General features: G+C 44.1%; 1 protein-coding gene and 1 long non-coding RNA gene across 3 annotated transcripts in view; one reads left to right on the plus strand and one right to left on the minus strand.

Annotated features, from left to right (window-relative positions):
- LOC147917756 (uncharacterized) overlaps positions 1-20,598 on the plus strand; it is a 160,613-nt gene that overhangs the window by 69,796 nt on the left and 70,219 nt on the right. Inside the window, exon 3 of one of the 2 annotated variants that reach the window (XR_015548825.1) lies at positions 13,538-13,648. The exons of the other annotated variant lie outside the window; for it this stretch is intronic. This is a non-coding gene — a long non-coding RNA (uncharacterized LOC147917756). Of the gene's footprint in view, positions 1-13,537; positions 13,649-20,598 lie in introns of those variants that run through there. 2 annotated transcript variants of the gene reach the window in all.
- The window catches only part of TNR (tenascin R), a 78,832-nt gene that overhangs the window by 55,258 nt on the left and 2,976 nt on the right, over positions 1-20,598 (minus strand). The window contains exons 2-6 of the mRNA XM_004425011.3: positions 20,025-20,501; positions 13,736-13,999; positions 10,306-10,421; positions 7,895-8,045; positions 2,111-2,380 (exon numbers count right to left, since the gene is read on the minus strand). Coding sequence (XP_004425068.1) covers positions 2,111-2,380; positions 7,895-8,045; positions 10,306-10,421; positions 13,736-13,999; positions 20,025-20,501 — 1,278 coding nt within the window. The remainder of the gene's footprint in view (positions 1-2,110; positions 2,381-7,894; positions 8,046-10,305; positions 10,422-13,735; positions 14,000-20,024; positions 20,502-20,598) is intronic.

Consider the following 20,598-nt stretch of genomic DNA (forward strand, 5'->3'; position numbering starts at 1 on the left):
CTCAGGGGGAGCTGCGAGGAGGCAGATGTAATTGTCTTGATTGGAATTTTCCTGGGCCACCAGCCAATCCTGCTTCCATCTTGTCGACCTAAACATCAAGAATTTGCTTTTCATCATGCTGCTTGAGAGCTCTCTTCTCCTTTTCTGCCTCTTCAAACTCCTTATCTGAGCAAAGCACAAAGAAACCACTTTTCAAACAAAAACTGTCTTGAAATTCAGAATAGAATGCAGGACTCACAGGAGATCCTGCCATCTGAGCAGGCGGTGTTGTGGGGGTGTGAGCGGAGGGGAGGAAAGGCTGACCTTGAATTCACCAAGAAGGGACATGTGTGAGGTCCCTTCTCATGCTCAGCCCTGAGCAGTTTGGGGTAAGTGAGGGAGAAGAAGATAAGAGAAATGGGCAGAATTTGGTTCCTTTTTAAAGGTGCATATTCAGTCACCAGAGATCCCAAGCTGTGTTCAGTAAAAAATCTGACCAGAGACCCCCTGGGTGGGGTAGAGTCTAGCCTGGAGGCTGGAGAGAAACCTAAGAAGGTCTCTTTCAGAATCAAACCCTGCCTTCTCCATTTCATCAATGTCCGTACTTGTTCCCTTCTAACAAGAAAGGTTCCCCCCCTACTGATGTTTCCTTCTGTGCAGAGGGACCCCATTAAAGATTCCTGGCCTCCCTCTTTCTTACGCTGGGGAAGATGGACTTACCTCAGTGGTGAGTTTTGCAGCAGGACCTGGGCACCGCCTTTCCGCTCCCTTCTCTCATGGGAGCTGCTGACCCGTGGGATCAGACCTCCACATATTGCTCCGGCTGTAAGTCCTAACCTCGGTAGTCCCCCACCTTCCGCCACTCGGGGGCACTTGCCCAGGTCCACAGAGGCCATCAGTTTGCAAACCCTTCTGGCTCGAACACTAAGCTGCATGCCCCAATCTAGGGGATACTTTGGCCTCCGTCTGTCTTGCTCTTGGCCTTAGTTATCAATTGATTTTAAGCACGGGTGGAGGACAATGGTGCTGTTTATCGAAACTCCCTGAAGCCCCTCTGCTGCTTACTCCATCCTGTGACAGGCTCTTAGGCCACAACCCAAGGTAGGATGCTTGAATTAGTGATTCTCCTTCTACTTTACTGCATCAGAAGATGCTGGTGCTTAGATGCTAGTAGTTTCCTTTGATCCCTGGGACCACTTGGAGGTGGCAGAGACATTCCTTGACATGTGACCTCCCCAGGGCAGAGGGGCCGAGACTGAGAATCTGGGTTAGATAGAGGTTCCCTGTCTGATCACAGGCCCATTGACCCAGGGAGAGTGCCGGGAAGCCTGTCTTTGTTTGGGGCCTATCCTATTTGCCCACTAGCTGGCCAGCCTGCTGGGCTCCGAGAGAGTCAGGGAGCAGGTCACTGTGAGGTCTGGCCTTTCCCGACTGTTGGTGAAGCTCTTTGAGAGTCCTGACAGCCTCAGGAAGGGGGGTGAGTGGTCCTCATAGCAAGGCAGGCGGCATTGATACGGGCATTGTCCAGCCTGCTGTCTGGGAGCCAGGCCTCCATTAGCCTTCTTGCTGGGGCTTACAAAAGGCAGAATGAGTCACAGAATCTCAGGCGGAAGGTCTACTTTGGGTTGTACAAGTTGGGCTTTGCACAACCCCAAAGGACGCCATCATGCTAGTGTGGTCATTATGGATTTGGAGAATTATTACAATTTCCAGCAAATAGCAATAAAGTGTCTCAAGGAAGGGGCACGTTGCCTAAACTCGCACAGAATTGCCATTTGGGCTAGTAAAAAGGATGCTTAAATGACTTCAAGACAAGCTTTTCATTTTACAAATAAGAAACCTGAGACCCATGGGGAGGAGACTTATATCAAGTCACAGACTTGGCTGGTAGCAGAGGTAGGACAGGGACCTAGTTCTCCTAACTACTGGCACACCGCCCTCCTCTATACTGCGATGTGACTTCCCCAGGAGGCCCTGACACCTCTCGCTTCTTTCTTGCATTGTCGCTGATAACATGGATGACCAAGCACAAGTCAATTCATTTCCTTAATAGCCCTCTTGCATGATGATACCACTGGCTGGCTCGCCCCCTCTCCCCCTCCTCGTGCTCCTCTCCTCCAAACAGCCTTACCTGTTGTGAACTGGGTGGTCGTGGACTTGCTCTCGTTGGTCCCGCGGACTGCGCTGACCCACACCTCGTACCGGGAGCCGGGCCGCAGGGCCTGCACTGAGTATTGGCTCAGGGGAGGCTGCAGCCGGAAGGTGGTCTTCCCGCCTTCCCCACCCACCAAGCCATACTTCAAGAGAATAAAGTCGACTTTGGCTCGAGGGGGGGTCCACTCCACGAAGGCCACGGTGTCGGAGACATCACGAACCAGGATCTGCGTGGGGCCATCAATGACTGAGTGAGAAGGATCAAATAGAAAAAAAGTTTGAGAAATGAGCATTTAACATCAGCTCTCTCCTTTCCTCCTGATATTAGCCTGCTTGGTTAGAGAGAGGATGGGAATTATTATCCCATTTTACAGTGGGGGAAAATGAGGCACAGGAAGATGAAATCTCTTTCCTAAGGACACATAGTTTGGCAATGGGGAACCGACACTGGAACTCAGTTCCCCTGAATCTTTCTCTCACCAGGCCGTGGTTTTCCATTGCTCACACTTCCAAGTTTAGGCAGGGGAAGGGCGCTTACTGGATTGAGAAGGCCAGCACTCTTCTGTCTGGAGGAAAGGGGACAGAACTGTGCTTCTGATGTGTGCCCTGCTGCCCAGTTCTCACCTTCTTTGAGCCCTGAGGAAAGATCTAGGAAATTATCAGCTCTAAATAAACATCTGAGACCTCCAATTTGGTTGCTAAAGAGGACCTCATGAGCGTCCAAAAGATGTCCTTGCTCAGCCCTACTAACAGCTCAGTCAATCCGGCTGCTAAGACAGCACTGAAACCCAACAGACGTTTGCATCTGTGGACGTGAAACACGCCTTCTGGGGACATTTATTTTTTTGAAAAAAAAAATGACCTCAGTTTTGGAATAACCTCTTGTGAGCTATTTTTTCCCACCTGTTCTTACATATTCCTGAACCAGAAGGGCACTGCAGTCACAGATAGTCCCTCAAGGTTATTCAGCATATGTCCCCCATGAGTCCCAGCCTCTGGTGCTGAGCAGCTGAGGGGAACACCATTGTGGGATGGCATTACCCTGGAAAAGCTGGTTTCTTTCCCAGGGGGCCCACCATCCAGCACCCACCTGGGGTCCTGCTCATATTGAATGAGATGATGGTGGGGGTGGGGAAAGGTGAGAGAATGTAGAAGGGAAACAGAAGAAAGGGCTTATTGAGGAGAATAGAAAATGGTGTTCTCAACTCCTCATGGTATGTCTGCACGGCCCACACGCCCTTCTTTGAATGACTCATTCTCTTCTAAAAGAGCAGGCCCAGCTTCTATGTTTGCATTTATTATGTCACCACGTCCCTCTGGCTGGAGCTGATTAATATTAGCATTCTTCAGGGCTTTTGAATTGGAACTAGAGACCCTGGTTCTTTGGTTGGCTAGTTTGGGACCATGTAGAGCTAGGGCTAGTGTGGCCATGCTCTACCATATACACACATAAATAGAAAACATCTGATCTGGAGAGAGAAAGAGAGAGAGAGAAGGGGGAGAGGGAGGGTGATTTATAATAAATACATATTTGATCTTCCTCCCCTTCCTGGCACAGAGCTCCTAAAACCCATGGAATTTCCTAAGTGATGAGAGTGATAAAGTTGTCTTGTGTTACGTTAATGAGGCGAGCATGGGGGCTGGTTGCCGGAGGACACAACTATGTCATTAGTAACTTTTAGTTCCACCCTCTATCTCTGGTCAATCAATCAATCACGCCTACGTGATGAAGCCTCCATAAAAATCCGAAAGAACTGGGTTCGGAGAGCATCCAGGTTGGAGAAGCAGAATGCTTTCACGTGCCACTGTGCTGGGCCCAAACTCCACAGGTTCAGAAGCTCCTGTGTTAGGGACCTCACCCTATGTATTTCTTCACCCGGCTGTTGATTCGTCTCCTTTAATATCCTTTGTAACAAACCGGTAATCTGGTGAGCAAACGGGTTTCCTGAGTTCTGTGAGCTGCTCTAGCAAATTAATCGAACCCAAGGAGGGCGTCATGGGAACCTCCAATCTGTAGAGGGCCAGTCAGAAGAACAGGTAACAACCTGGACTTGCGATTGGCATCTGAAGTGAAGGGCAGTCTTGTAGGACTGAGCCTCAACCTGTGGAATCTGATGCTATCTCCAGGTAGGGGGTGTCAGAATTGAGTTGAATTGTAGGACACCTAGCTGATGTCACAGAGAATTGCTTGGTGTGAGGAATTCCCTCTCTCTCGCCACCCCCCGCCCCACCCCCCCCGCCCCCCGCACCACGTACACTGGAATTGGGTACAGAATTTTAGGAGAAAATATACAGAGAGAAGCAGAAATGAATGCCTGTGTGGAGCTTCTAGACAGATAGAGTAACTTGATTCCTGACTTTCCATTTTCTGGTTCAAGTCTTTCGTGAGACCCAGATGCATTTCTGGCCCTGGGGTTCCATGAGACAATCTATGTCCTTCCAGTAAATTCTCTTTTCTTGCTTCAGCTAGTTTAAGAAAGTTTTTCTTCCTTGTTATTGGAGAGTCTTGACTCAGACTAGTTTTTTTAACTAATCCACACTGGACCACCTCCTACTCTATGTCAGGAATGGAGTGTCTCCCTGAAGATTGTCTGAGGCTGACCTTGAGCCTCTCAGTCTTTTAGACTTGGGCTTTTCTCTGGGTACCCCTCCCTCTTTCTTGGTCTAGCCCAGGTCTGTTCTGTATTAAGCAGCTTAGGATTTTTGGTCTGGCACCAACCAAAATGAAAATCACCAGACCATTTTGATGCCACCTGGTTTGGAGTTAAAATGAAGTTTTGTTTTTCATATTTGGGGTAATAATGTGATTTAACAGAACACATCCAGATGTTTTCTTTTCAACATGCTGCATTTAGTGGTTTCAGATAACTTAGGCCTTTTTCATTTGATTTAATTTAATAATGAAATGGGGGAAATGGTCTCCTAGCTGTTGTATAAGCAGAATATGCCTGAAACACAGCAGACACTCAGTCAACGGGTGTTGAGTAAATGAAATGAATGAATGCTCTTCCGTATCCATAAGAAAGAAGAGGAAGCATTTCAACGAACTGGAGCTTTTTGAAAAAAATAAAAGGTGTCACAGAAACTTAAATGACCACATAAGGCTTTAGTCCTTCAAAGCTTTAAATCCAAAAACACCCCTAATTGTAATGGATTGACCGTATTAGAATGTGATTGTGTAGCACAGAGGGCTCTAGCTGCAAGAGGTCTTGTGATTTGCATTCCCCAAATGGCCTGCCTGGAAGAAGCCACTCTGAGGGCCGCCTGGTGAGGACTCAGAGCTTCGCAGTGGGGGGCTGGTGGAGGTCAGACCTTAGCAGAAGGAAATAATTAAATAATCATTTTCTAAAAACAGCAGACAGGGTTGGGAGCCAACCATCTTTTCTGTGGCCACCCTTGGATTCTGCCTTTTGGTTGGCCACTTGGTAGTGATGTCCCACTCCACTCAAGGAGGTATCAGCTTGCTTTCATCTGAAGCCCTAATTTCTAAACAAACACAAGTCCTACTCAAAAAGTAAACTGGAATAAATGTTTTGCTTTCCATTTCTTCGTGACTCTGTACTCAATGCCAAAATATCAACTAGGATATTTTTCTTAATTGAAAAAAATTCTGCTTAGCTTTACCACAAATTTCTAGATCTGGAACTTTTAATTTTAATCTTAAGTTATTTCCAGACCAAAAAATACTGCAAATTTTGTAAAAATGTGGTTTGAGTAAAAGACCAAAGCAGGGTTGGATGATCTTCTCTGTGTTCTCAATACTTTGGAAGAAAAACCTTCTACAGCTGTCATGTTCTTCTCTGCCCTCTTATGAACCATCTCCTCCTTCTAGCCTTTTGTTTTCTACTAATACTTTCTTTTCTTTTTATTTTATTTTATTTTTTATTTATTTATTTTTTTGTGAGGAAGATCAGCCCTGAGCTAACATCCATGCTAATCATCCTCTCTTTGCTGAGGAAGACCGGCTCTGAGCTAGCATCTATTGCCAGTTCTCCTCATTTTTTATTCCCCAATGCCCCAGTAGATAGTTGTATGTCAAAGTTGCACATCCTTCTAGTTGCTGTATGTGGGACGAGGCCTCAGCATGGCCAGAGAAGCGGTGCGTCGGGGCGTGCCCGGGATCTGAACCCGGGCCACCAGTAGCGGAGTGCGCGCACTTAACCGCTAAGCCACGGGGCCGGCCCTACTAACACTTTCTTAATATCAAATCACAGGAATAACTGGAGACCCTGAAACATTCCACATCAGACAAGGAGAATCTACACATGTTGCCACATGTCAACTCCTCAGGTTCCAGGAGAACCTTAGGGAACAGAGCTGTGGAAAAACTCTGGCCACTGGCATCTGGAGAGATTCCTACAGAGCACTTTTGGCTATATGGCCATGGAGTTTCTTCTAAAACGTATTTGTATTAGAACAGTGTTTTTAAAGCCTTTTTCAGGCGAAATACTCTTTTTTTTAAAGAACAAAATCTTAAATGACTGTACAAAATATAAAAGATAAAAATGGAGCTGCCGTGGTAGGAGGGTGTGATGGTCATGGAGTGGGAGTAATTAGAGGCCTGGATCTCCACTTCGTCCTTGCCGTGAGGTGCTGCCATGGAACCCTAGTGCTCTGATGGAACATGATCTAATGCCACAATCGTTTTAAACCAATGTTTTCTAGACTGAGCATACCCCTCCACATCTGATGCTGGTTAGTTTGGATCCAATTAGCAAAACTATGAATCACTAATCCATAAACATGGGCTCATTACTTGGTGTTGTGGTTCCCTTTTCCAACTCGGCCTTTGTCCTGGACCCATGACTGGCTTTCTTAGGTGTCGATTTCTGTTTATGAAAAATAAAGCTGTACCAATATTCACCTATCTCAGTTTCTGCTACTAACAGGGGACGTTGCTTAACCTTTGAGTCTCAGCTCTCCCATTGATAAAATGAGAACCAAAAATGATGCCAGATGCTCTTTATAACTTTTCAGAAATTTTTGGTGAGGGCACACACATATGTATCATAATTGCTAATTTATAGCTTTGAGGTTGAACATCCTTTGTTAGCTAAGGAAACAATAAGGCAAAACACAACACAGTTAATGAATCAAACCTAAAAATATAATGATCTTGCATGAGATTAACAGTAGGGGTGAAACAGTAATCAACTTAAGTCGTTTTCTTGAACAGTGGCCGAACCCACACTTACCGGTTTTGAATGATTTGTTTCCTATAGCTCTGACTTCTCAGTGTGTTCTCTAAGTATATGTGTATGTACCAGGTATAGAGCCCTCACTCTCACCAACATAGTGCTAGTCACTTTGTGTGCTTTATCTAATTTAACCCTCATGTCAACTCAACGAACATCTCTGTACTAAAATGAATTGAGGTTTGGGAAGGGTTGGATGACTTCCTCCAAATCTCATAATAGATAAGACTGAGTCAGCTCTTGATGCTTTCAAAGCTCGAGATACTAGGAGCTGACAATCAGGCCTCTTAATGAATAAGATCAGAAGAAATACATTGGAAATCTTAACAAAGAGTTTTCCCCATAGAATACTCTCCCAAATTTCTGTGCTTGCAACGATTAGCAATAACGCAGAAGTTCAGCTAAGCATCCGGTAGAGTAGCCACGTCTCCAGGTACCAAAATCATTCTCAGCTCTGGGAGAAATCCTAGCACCTCTTTGTCTCTCTACTTCTTGGGCGAGTCTGCAGTTTTTTTTCTTGAGTGACCTAATGGGTAGCCATCGGGAGAAGGATGGGAGGCACTCACCAGTAGAGATGCTGGCCGAGGTAGGAGGGCTCCGGGCTTGCTCTTTCAGAGCCACCACATTGACAATATATTCCTCCCCAGGCTTTAGTCCTGTCTGATTGAAGGATGTAACATCACTGGGGAGCTGAGCAATCACCCCTCCTTCATTGTTCTGGAGAGTAGGAGGAAGGGAGAAGTGGAGAAAGCAAAAGAGAAAATCACTGGGAGAGAAATCTGATGAGAGAAACATAAAGGTGTGGAGCACTGATTGTGAATCATGAATTAAAAATGGGGACTATGTCTATTCCCTCCATGCTCAGCTCAGTGTCTGGGGCTGGGAACAACTCTCAGAAGGCTTAATAAGAATGCCACTAATCTATGAGGATTTGGCAAATGGAACACCAATTTTCAAGAACGTATCTTTGGCCTCTCCTGAGTCTATAGAGTTTGCCAATAAATATTAGTCATGAGGTGATGTAGATCGGCTCTTGCCAAAGATTAAATATTCAATGGTTACGGTTAACATCTATCAGATTTTTTGGCATTTATCATGATGAGCATGCCCTTGGCTATTTAGAAGACTAGTTGTGTGTGAATGTGTGTAAACATCTTTATGCACACACACAACATATTTCAAACTAAGACATTCCCAGTTTTTAATAGCTTTTATTTGCTATATCTGGAGTTTCTCATGGTGTTAAACTGGGTGCAAATTTGTCCATGTCTTGTTTCCTCTTCACCCAGATGAGTTAGGAATCAGTGACACAACCAACTAGGAAGTACAAAAAAGAAAAAGGGAAGCATGGAGCAAAGAATAATACAAAGGAGAGAGGAAAGAGACAAATCGGTGGAAGAGGAAATGAAAAAGATCAACTTGATGATGTTGGGTCCAGGATTTATTATCTCTCTGTCTGTCTGCCTATTATTATACATTTTCTACGTGTGTCCCTGGAAATAGAGGAGATAAGAGGGCTCTTTTTGTGGCACTGCCCTTCTCCCCTTTCTTGGGTCTTTGTTCATGTCACCCGGAGTGTTCTATACATAATTTATACCCATATTCTTATAAATCAATGTGACAAATGCCCCCCAGTGCCTCAACCTACAAATCACACAGTTCTTCCATGTATTTGACCTTGGCATGCCCTGGACAGCCCCCTCTTACTTAGGATTTTACATACCAGATGTAAAACAGGCAAACCTGGCATAGTTTTTTCTGTCTGAGCAGCAGGGTGACATGATTCTCTCTGCCCTGTTATAAATCCAGTTGCCTACCATACTTTACTGTCCATTTTAATGCAGATAAGACACATAGGAAAACATTTGTCCAGAATGTCTGCTTAGATGTACTTAGCTTGCCATGACATGACTCTATCCACATAAGAGAGGGGGGCATCTTGGTTTAGTAGACAGAGCGCTGGAATAGGAAGTGGAGACCCTAGTTCTTGTGTTAAGCCTGCCACCAACTAGCTGTCCAACACCATTTAAGTTTGCTGAGTCTTAGTCTCTATAAACTAAACAAACTAGATGTAAAATGAAGAGTCGTACTCTGTGAGTTTGAAGATCTTTTGTAGCTCCAACAGTCCATACCTCTAAGATTTTTGAAATACAAGAATGGTGAAGTCACAGTCTTGTTAGCCAAAAATGTGTTATCTGTCATCAAGTCTGATGAATGACTGAGAAAATACTCTTTGATATTGAAAGATGAAGACAGAGGGAAGGAGTATGATTAGACGTTATACCCCCATGAGTGTTATGGTTAGGGAGACATCAGTAGGGTCAACAGATCCTGGAAAACTAGAGCTAGTCAGGCACCTTGGAAAAGTTAGTTTTAGGATCAATAGAATAAAATACTACTTGAAGGAACAGAAAAAAATCTTAAGATACTGTTTAACTCAGACTAATAACATAATTTGATTAAGAAAAATTTTTCTTAATTAATAGGCTGTAAAACGTGTTTTTGTGTTACACCTCTAACCTTTAGAGACTGAAGCCGTGCAAGCTGCCTTTTGGTGCCTCTGTCTGCACAGAATGGAGGTGTGGGCCAACCATGTCACTGATTCAGTTTGGCTTTTCTTATGTCCTAAAGAGAAGCCCCAACTTTTTGAAGGTCTGGTTTTAAGACTTGCTAAAGTCACAGCTTGCTAAACGCTAGAGATTTCTGAGCAGAGAGCTGGGGCTGGTGGCTGCTTCCTGCATCCTCCTGTCATCGAAGGCCAGCACGCTAGGATCAAGATCACTCTTGTTAGTCAGTCCTCTCCACACCTTTGTGAAAGAAATGTTCTATAGTGCAGACACCCACAAAATGCCCCTTTGCATCTGTAATGGCACGGAGGGAGATATTGGGTAGCACCATCCTTGCTGTTCTTGATTCGAAGTTGAGGGTATGGATACTCCAAATAAGGCTGGTTAGCAGTCTGACAGGTGGGCATTACCTTTGGAATGAAGCTGATCTCCCATCCATCAAAGGAGAATGAAAAGGGCTCCCACTGCACCTCCACGGTAGTCTCTGTGATTGTCTTGAATCGCAGCCCTTGAGGAGTGGAGAGATCTGGAACACAGCAATGTGGGTGACCATGTCATGGCTATCCCTGGCAGGGACAGAGAGCATCACCTGGGGCTTTGTCTGGGTATGCTCCCTTCACGCCATGGGTGTGGTGGCATATGGTGGGCTATATCTTATTACAAACACGGTGGGTCCCAGGTACAGGATCAGCCCACGCCATTGTCGCCCTGGCGCTCAGTGTTGGTGACTACATGAGTAAACTTAATAAACATAATCTAATAAATACTTTCTTATGCTTTCTATTACACAATAAGTTATTATTAAGATACAAAAGTCACACTTTTCTTTCCTTTATAATGTGGTAAATCTTGGCGTTTAATATAATGTCTTTTCTAAAGAACTTGAACACTATCCTTGGAGGCTCTAAGGATTCCTGAGAGGCAATATAATGGCTAAGATCAGTGTCCCCATTTCACACCCAGAAAGAGGGAGGCACAGAGAGGGCCGGTTAAAGATGGAGAGTGAGCCAACTTCAGAATAAAGACTAGAATGCTTTCCTTGATCAGCTGATGTGCAGTGAGAGCATTTTGTTTAGCTCAGATCACCAAGTGTAGGATGATCTGAAATTTCCATATCATGTGCATGAGCAAAGCAAAGGTATACGAAAAGGACAATAGCAGATCCTGGGATTGTTGCTCTTGTTTCACTATCTCTTTCTTTTCTCCAGTTGTTCCTTCATGATTTCTCTCTTCTCTCCCTTGCTCACCTTTTATCTCACTTGTTTTTTCTTCCCCTCTAATCTCCCTCTTTTTCTAGCCCATATTACACACACACACACACACACACACACACACACACACGTGCATGCACAGGTTTAGTGAGGTGGAAGTATGCTTGTCCTAATGGAGTTCCAATTACCAGCCCTGAAATATGACAGCATGACTTTTCTCAGTTCTCCAGGGAGCCTGCTCCCATTTTAGCTTTGCCTCGCATGGGATATTCCCATTGGAAAACTGACAGATTCTCATCCTTCCTATTTGGAAGCTTCCTCATGCTACTTGGTTGAAAGCAGGCCTGATTCTAAACCCACTTGAAGGCATGTCAGGTGAGTTTACATGATTTTGTCCTTGTCACCTGGGAGCTCGCCTGAGGGGATGCCCTGAATTGGCATAATAAATGCCACAGGAGATGGAAACCTCATCACTGCATGTGCACGTGGATCAGAGAGGAGACGCTTGGGAGTCGGGCCAGGTGCTTGCTGTGATGACTCATCCCGGAGCAAGGTGTGGGAAAAGCAGCAGATGGTGACCTGCCTCCCTACACAATCATTGCAGATATTTAGAACTAGTTCTCAGGCACCAGAGGAATTAAAAAAAAGGTCAAATATAAACAGAGATAATTATAGGCATATTAACAGAGTCAGCATTCATAGGGCGAGTCCAATATTATAACAGGATCTTTGTCACCTGAAAAGCAAGGGGACAAGACAACTTCTTAAATCCTTTCCCCTCTGCCTGTCCCTATCCTTGCATCCTTCAAAGCACAATTCAATTCCTTGGACCTCCATGAAGGCTTCAAGGCCGACTCTTCCTGCTTTGACCTCACCTTTCTCTGAACTTTCATGGTATTTGTTACCCAAATACCATCTTGTCATTTGAGACCTATATAAAATGGGCTCAAAACTCTTATCCTATATTTGGTGATAAGTCCTATTTACTGACCCAGGGGCTTATGTGTCATGGTCACTTCTTATTCTGGTTTCCTGTTACTGTTGAATACTCTGTATGATATAACAAACAATAAATATTTGGTCTTTGCCCTGGTTCCTGGCACACAGCTCCTAAAACCCTGGTAATCTCCAGAGTGATAAGAGATCTTTCGTATGATTATGAGATAACTGGTGGCTGGGCCTTCAGATAGCAGGTATCCAGAAAGACCAAGGCATGATTAGAGGATTGGAACTTTCAGCCCCACCTCCAAACCTCCAGGGAGGGATGAGGGGCTGGAGATCAGGTTAATCACCAATGGCCAGTAATTTAATCAATCATGCCTACATAACGAAACCTCCATAAAAACCCTGAACAATGGATTTGGAGAGCTTCCAGATTGGTGGACACACGGAAGTGTTGGGAGGGTGGTGCACCCAGAGAGGGCATGGAAGCTCCATGCCCTTCCCCCACACTTTGCCCTGTGCATCTCCTCCATGTGGCTCTTCCTGAGCTGTATCCTTTATAACAAGCTGATAATAGTACATAAAGTACTTTCCTGAGTTCTGTGAGTTGTTCTAATGAATTACCAAATGTAAGGAGAAGTTGTGGGAACCCCTTGAATTTATAGCTGGTTGGTCAGAAGTACCAGTGACAACCTGGGACTTGTGATGGGCACCTGAAGTGGGGGCAGTCCTGTGAGACTGAGGCCTAAAGCTGTGGGATCTGATGCCAACTCCAGGTAGATAGTGTCAGAACTGAACTGAATCATAGGTCACCCAGCTGGCATCTGAGAGTTGGAGAAGTGGTGTTGGAAAAGATTTAAGGATTCAGAGGTGTATAAAAAAAAAAATAACACTGGCTTCCTGTAACTTTTTTATTCTACTCCTTGATGTAGTCAATGTTAATAGTTGGTATGCAATCTTTTAAATTTTTTCTATGCTTAAATAAACATACAAAATATAGATACATACCTATAGGAGTTTTTCCCTGTTACAAGCAAAAAAGAACTTGCATTTCTTAGGGAGAGCAGTTTAACTTGTTCTTTGTCTCTGTCTCTATGTCAGTCTCTCTCTTTCTCCCCATTGAATCTTTCTAACCTATGCTCTAGAGCCTCAACTTTTATAATCAAAATGAACTATCAAGATACTTTGCTAAACAAAAGACCATGAAGAAATTATGCCACCTCTCTATGAGGAGAAGTGGGTGTTGTCAGTTGTGGTTTAAATTAGATTTTTTTTCCCACTCTGCTATACACTTACCATCTGTAGCACACCAGTTAGCATTTGCTTATTATATGTCCTATTTCATATCTCCTGGTTTTGAATCTCTAACTAGATTCAATGTCTGTATAAGTCTCACACTTTCCTTGACTTCCAATCAGTCTCTAGCTTATAACAAGTCAGAACTCAATAATTAAAGTACTTTTTGTCCTTCTGGTTCCATTATTGATAGGAGCTGCCTGAATTTGGAAACCTTCTTAATCAGAAGTGCCTTTTTCCTAAGTGAGTCACATCGGAAGCCCTTCCCCTCAAGAGCAATGATTATTGCAGGCATCCCCGAAGAATTAAGAAAAGACGCTACTATCATGAATGCCCATGATCTCATGGAGGAGAAAAGGAAAATGAAGCAGGTTGGGGAAATGGTACGTACGGGTGGCCACCTTGGCAGTGATGGGAAGGCTGAGGATGTTGCTAATGACAGCGTAGACGCTGATGTTGTAGGTGAGACCTGGCTCCAGCTCCGTGATGGTGACACCACTCCAATCTCCAGGCACCCGCTGCTGGAGCTGGAGGCCCCCCAGGGCCGTCGGCTGGTAAGAGATCACATATTCCGTCACTGCCATCGGCCCGTCCCATTCCAGCTCAATGGACCTGTCGCTGATACCAGCCACTCGCAAGTCCTCTGGAGGGGCAACTACCAGGAGGCAATACACAGATAGCATGAGCTCAGAGGACTGCCTTCCCCATCCTGGACTCAACTTTCTTCCTCACATCTCACCCCACATGCCCTGTCTGTATGTTCCGCTTGGCTCAATGGCTTTAAGTGATTTGTAACTCCCCTTGCAGGCAGGTTCTTGTCTTTTCTGCACTTAGTATTTCCATCTTCAAAGGGCCATGAATTAGTGGTGTGCTGGAGTTGGCTCCTACAGGCTCATGAAAGTTGATGGTTGAATTTTCAGGAATTTTTCCAGACAGTTGTTAAATACAACCATTATCACAGATTAAATTTTTATAAACTTACAATTAAGTAAATTAGATTAAAGGCAAAGGTAATAAATACTCAATATTCAGCACTTTCAAATTATTTCACTACATTTTACTATTATCTATGCCCTTAAGGTAATTTACATGTGTTGTATCTCTCTGGTGGAAACACTACATGATCGTGCTCTGCTGCACAGCTATTCCCAACTCCGTGTTTAGTGATATTGTATCAGTAGTTGAAATTGGCCTCAGAGGGAGTATTTACACCACGGAAATTGGCAAATGCTACAAATTAGGGCTTTTTATTTTTTTCCTCAGAAAGCCAGTCGTTAGATATTTAAGAGCATACCACAGGCCAAAATTTTAGGTAGTTTAATAAATTATTGTCACTAGATTACCCTGGGAACCAATATTCGATATAGCAAGTGGGAATAAAGGCTTATGCCTGGTTATCTTGCAAAACATAGGAAGCCAAAACACTAAGTCCTGGATACCATGGACTGATGAAGACATTCAATAACTTTTATTGTATCATTTTCCCTTTTAAAAGGAAACTTAAATTTTGAAAGAAACGTAACTTCTGTTAAACCAGTTTTTATTAGCCTTGACCTTGAGGTTGATGATAAAGAAGCATTCTTGAGGGCTTTGCTTTTCTCTCTTGTCCTGCTTCCCAAATGTTACTCACAATCACCAAAGATTAAACCTCATTGAAATAGCCTTTCATGTTATGGTTCCCTTGGGAAGTGAAGACTTACCAGTAGTGGAGTATTAAATTATTGAACCTTTAAGACCAATTAGGAGGCTAACTGCAGTGTTCCTGTAATTGGACCTGCCCACGGATTAAATCAAAGATCAGGCCAATATTTAAATAGTCATAATTAACTTATAAATTTACATGTAGTGGAAGCTTCGGTTAGTTTAAGAGTCATCATTGGTTTTGAATTTCTCCTCTGAGTGTTCTCACCAGTTCGCTCTTACAAGAGCGTAGGACTGAGCCAGCTGCTGTTCACAGGACCGTGTGAGGGCAGAGTGCCTGCCCTGTCTGCCGTGCTCACACGCGCACCCTCAAATCCTTGGCAGAGGCAGAAATGAGGAGCCCTTTAACTGACCCCAAACTCACTGGATGGAAATTAGGAACACATATTTGCAATGCTGGGCATTTGTTTTGATTGCTTTTGCACAAAATTATTTACTGTATAAAACAGTCTGGATAGCAGAACTTCCTCTGATTGAAGATGGCAAACGTTGACCAAAACAAAAAATTAAAAATTTACTTTTTTAGATTTATCAAACTAAATTAATGTAAATGAAATTTAAATAATTAAACTTTCAAATGATAATTTATAAGCTTATATCATTTCTAATTCTGGCATTATTAAAGCTTTGAACTGCACTAAGATCTTTGGGACAGCCTGTGTAATGCATGCAGAATGACTCCCAAGCCAAGGGAAGAAGTGTTCACACATAGAACTTGTCAGTATTTTGCATGGTTATATCGAGTATTTATCATGCACCAGGCACAACATTAAACATTACTACATGGATGATCTCATTTCATCCTCTCACCAACACCATGGATAGGCATGATTATTACCCCTATTTTACAGATGACAAAACTGGTTCACCCAGTCAGCACCCACAGAAGCTAGGATTTGAACCCAGGCAGAATGACTCTAGAACCTCCTAGGCAGTAAACAAGACCACTTTACATTTGCATAGAATTTCACAGTCTATAAAACATATTCAGACACACCATCTAACCAGAATTTTAAAAAATCCTTTAATAACAGCTCTGTGAGGTAGGTGTGGTAGACATAAATATCCCAGCTTTATGAATAGGGAAACTGAGTCCCAGGTTGAGGGACTTGCTGAAAGTCAGAGAGTTGGGCCACAGCAGAACTGATTCTCAAACCCAGATCTTCTACACTTAGTGTTCTGTCCCCTACAATTTATAGGACAGGTTACATGTTGCGCCAGAGGCCTTCTTTCATTTATACACAGCCCTCGAAATTAAATAACATTAGAGACTAATTTAGGCTATCTTGTAGGATGTGAATTCTAGACTGGTGCTTATCCTAGAGGTAAGAAACTTCTTTTGAAAAAAGTTTTCTAGTGCCTGCCTCTTCTGATTCAATACACTGATTCCAAGTTTCCTATGTGGAACTTCTGTCATAGTGACAGAAATGGCCATTCCAAATTTGAAGTCACCAACAACTCTTAGGGCACCTGGGACTAGCCAGTATATTCCTTTTCAGTTCCTGCTTCCAGAAAGTAAAGGAAGTAATGACAATGGAGGAAGATCCAAGAAGAGCATTTTGGCATTTTAAAGTAAAAAAAGAGGTGCAGAAGAATTTTTTATCTTGGTGACTTAGCTTGAGACCTTAGCCTGGTGGTAAATATTGTCTTCATTTCTGATGAGAAAGCAGCAATGGTGTTGTTTGTGGCGAAAGTACTCTTGGAAATGGTGGTGGCTCAATGGAAGAGACCATCACCATTTTCCCTGCAACTTAGCAGCACCTGTGTACATTGGGTGTTAGTAATTCTTACAAAATGAAATGATATTGAACTATATAAAGCAAACTATAAAAGAGCCATATCCCTTGATTCAATGAATTTAGGATGCATGCAAAGTATTCTTAATCTTACTTCCTTTGGGGTCCCAACTGAACCTTGGGGAAAAGCAGGCAGTTAAAAAGTGGTTTGAGGAATTGGAGTAGCTTATCTGCAAAGATGCCATGCTGTTGACTTTTGAGATCTTGCATCAGTTTTGCACATGTGTGGTGAGAGCAGCTGGAATGAATTCCATGAAGTGTCTTGCTCCAAGGAGCGAGTGATTTCAGGTGCCAAAGGTTGGGCTGGCAGCAGTGCTGGCAGAGGCAGAGGCTGATGTTGATGAATCTTGCAGGTCTGACTGAAGTCCAGGGAACAGCTTTCTGGATTGTTTCAAGCCCCTGCTCTGGTGGTTCTTTTATCCTGCTGACTCATCGGGAGTTTCGGCCAGCTCCCGCACCAACCGCCTTCACTGGGGCAGATATGGACAAACGGCTTAACGTGCTTCTCTACTCCACCTCCAACACCTAATATTTTTTATCATTTGACAAGGCTCAGCTTTCATATCAAAAGACTATTTCTTTGTGTATGTGGCTTTTAAAATTTTTATTTTTCAATTCCGCTCTACTTAACATCCCAGGGAGGATTAAAGAGTGCTAGAAGTTGGTAGGAGACCAGGGTTCTTATTCTCTTTCTGCCACTAATTAGCGGTCTGGCTCTGGAAAAATCTCTCTGTCTCTCTGGACTGCTGCTTTTTAAATTTGTAAAATGAGAAGCCCAGAGCGGCTTCTTTCTAAGGCCTGTTTTAAATGCTCATATTCATGAATTTTTTGTTCTATTGTCTTCATGTGGCCAGGGAACAGAGGCAGAAAGGTTGAGATTTTGTCCCATGGCATACTCTGAACAAAGATCAAGGCTAGGAGTCAAATATAATGGCCTTGTGACATTATTCAATTGCATTCAAGCTCTAGGGGCCTAGGAGACCTCAGAATGAAATCCACACAACGGGCAGCTCTTTTCCACGCCCTTGCCAAAGAGAAAAGAATGACCTATGGGGAAGTATATTTTGTGGCTCTCCATGTTTTCACCTTCCTAACTCTTCCCTCTCCTCTCCCAACTCCTGTTGGCGAGGGGAGGAGTAGTGCTGTAGTGTGTGCACCTGGCCAGAAATGTGAAACAGTGGATAAATAGTCCCCTTTCCTATGGCTTTCTCACAAAGAGCAAGCAAAGTAGCACTTTAGATAATGACCTAGATACTTCTCTGGAAGAGGCCATGGCACTTGGTTTAAAAGGCTGGCGTTCAGGGTAGCACCTCCTGCAGTCAGTGGTGGCTCCAGGGTTGCTATAGAAACAGATGGAGATTATGCAACTGTCCTTCCTCACATGCTTTGGGAACCTGTAAAGTAGTTGATCTGGGCTCCAGAAGTCTTCCTCAAACAGCACAGAGGTAACATGTTGGAGGTAACATGTGTTCATGGTTTGGACTCAACCCGGTTGTAGTTACGCCAGCAGCTGCTGAGTCTTCCCTGAGTGACCAGGAAGGTTTTATCTCCAGTCCAATTTGGACTCTGGATCAGATCAAGATTCTGTTTGTAAGTGAAGCCATCCCTGTAGAAAAGCAAGGTCAAGAAGGGGGCAGGTATGCCCTGCCCAACATAGATCAGTTCTACCAAGAAGTGTGTGGACTGTGGAATAGTCATACACAGCAATGGCTCCACCTGACCCCTAGGTCCTCTGACAGGGCTTCATGGAGCCTCATCCTGTCGGTGGGAACTAGGACCATGCTCCAGCCTCCCCAGCAACTGCCTAGCGACTTTGGATTCAGAAACAACAAGGCTTAACTTCTGCTGGGTATAACAACTATTTATATTTTTAGAAAGATATTTCAATTTGGTAAAAAAAAAATAGGAGGCTAAATGAAATAATTGAATATGGAAAAAAATGAAGGAATATGAAAATATATTATTTTTCTTTTCGTGATTGCCATTGATCTCTTGAAAGAATTTAAGTTGAAGTCACAGGTGCAGGAACCTGGTCTAGCCGGTCTGCTATCCAGTGGGCATCGTTGCTGATGCTGAAGAACAAAAGGCTGAAGAAGCTGGCTTCCCAGGATTTCGCCCCTAAACTCACGTCAGAAGGCTGATCAGAAAATTCCTAGAATCAAGCCATCAGATGGTTTAAAGATGTTTATTTGTTGCTATTTTTAGTTTTAAATCTTCCCAACGGGCACTCTGAGCCCACTGTTATGCATTGAACTGTAAATGGAAAGGATCAATCTCTTAATCCGTTCCATTTAAAACACAAACAAATGTATCAGCAAGAGTCACTGATTTAGTTAGAAGAGGATGAACAATAATAGTGAGATGATGAAAATAATCTGATTTCAGGCAAAAAAAAAAAGATCTCCAATGAGATATTGGTATTTTTCCCACTGCTGGATTTAGATCTTCCTTTCAGGACATCACCTTTGTATCAGTTTCCGTGGTGTAGACTATACACGAGGTTGGTCCCGATTTGCTATATGTCATCTGGAGCAAAGTGAGCCACAGCCTTTGAATGTTCTGTACTGATTGTTAGACTCTGAGTTGTTGCTTGATGCCTTTAGTACTTTATTTCTGTTTACATTTAATTCCTTGGCTATAAATACTTTTTCCATGTGGACACTAGATCATTTCATAAATTAATAACACCTTGCAATCAGTAAGCTCCAAAATAACCAGAGTGCCTGGTTAGTCTGGTTATCTCATGCATTGTAAAAGGATGTGGCCCTGGAATATGGCAACAAGCAAGGGGATATTTTGGAGCAGGTGGAGCTCTTGGAAGCCCTCTGAGTTAGAGAGTGGCCCTGCCTAGGGTGGTCCTGGGGCCTGACTCTCCTCTCTCCCCTACCTGTGGGACGGTGGAATCCTGTCACCATTATTACCACTGCTTTTGTTCCAGTCTCAGGAGTAAGATCCAACTTGCAACGAGAACTTGACTTTTTCTGATTTCTGCGTTTTTCCTTCTTAAATCTGCCTCAACAATTGTGATTGACTCAAGAAATCTGCTCTCTTGGAAAGCAAATGAGAACAACCCAATTGGGAGTTATTTTGCCTAAAATTCACCTTCCTCCCATCTCTCTTCCCACCTCTAGTTAGTTTGCTGGACCACCCTTGCCAAACGCCCCACAGAGCTCCCCTTCCTACCTGCTGAGCAGTCAGGGCCCTGGTAGCCCTCTTCACAGATGCACAGTCCCTCCTGGCAGTATCCTCGCCCACTGCAGGCGTTCAGACACCGCTGCTGGCCGCAGTCCTCACCGACGTAGCCCTCCTGGCATAAGCAGGTACCATTGACACATCTCCCCTTCCCTGAACAGTCCCCAGGGCACCTCAGCTCGCTGCAGTCCTTGCCCGTGTAGGCCTCTTCACAGACACACTCCCCATCCACACAGAGCCCCCGGGAGCTGCAGTCTGTTGGGCACCGGAGTTCGGAGCAGTCATCCCCGCTGTATTCGCTGTCACAGATGCACTGGCCGTCCACACACACACCCCGACTGGAGCAGCCCAGCGGGCAGTAGGGCTCTGAGCAGTTCTTGCCAAACCAGCCTTCATGGCAGATGCAGCCACAGGACTCGAGGCTAAAGTTGCCATGGCCACTGCAGTGAGGGATATAGTCCAGTTGTCCTGGAACAGTCAAGGAGAAGGTCAGAGGGCAGCAGAGGCACCTCCTGTAAACGGTGCATGGGGAGGGGTGGGCAGAGACCTCTCCTCATTCTCTGGT

Source organism: Ceratotherium simum, chromosome 2 (genome assembly GCF_057802395.1).
Source record: "Ceratotherium simum simum isolate JZ-2026a chromosome 2, ASM5780239v1, whole genome shotgun sequence".
Taxonomy (NCBI): Eukaryota; Metazoa; Chordata; class Mammalia; order Perissodactyla; family Rhinocerotidae; genus Ceratotherium; species Ceratotherium simum.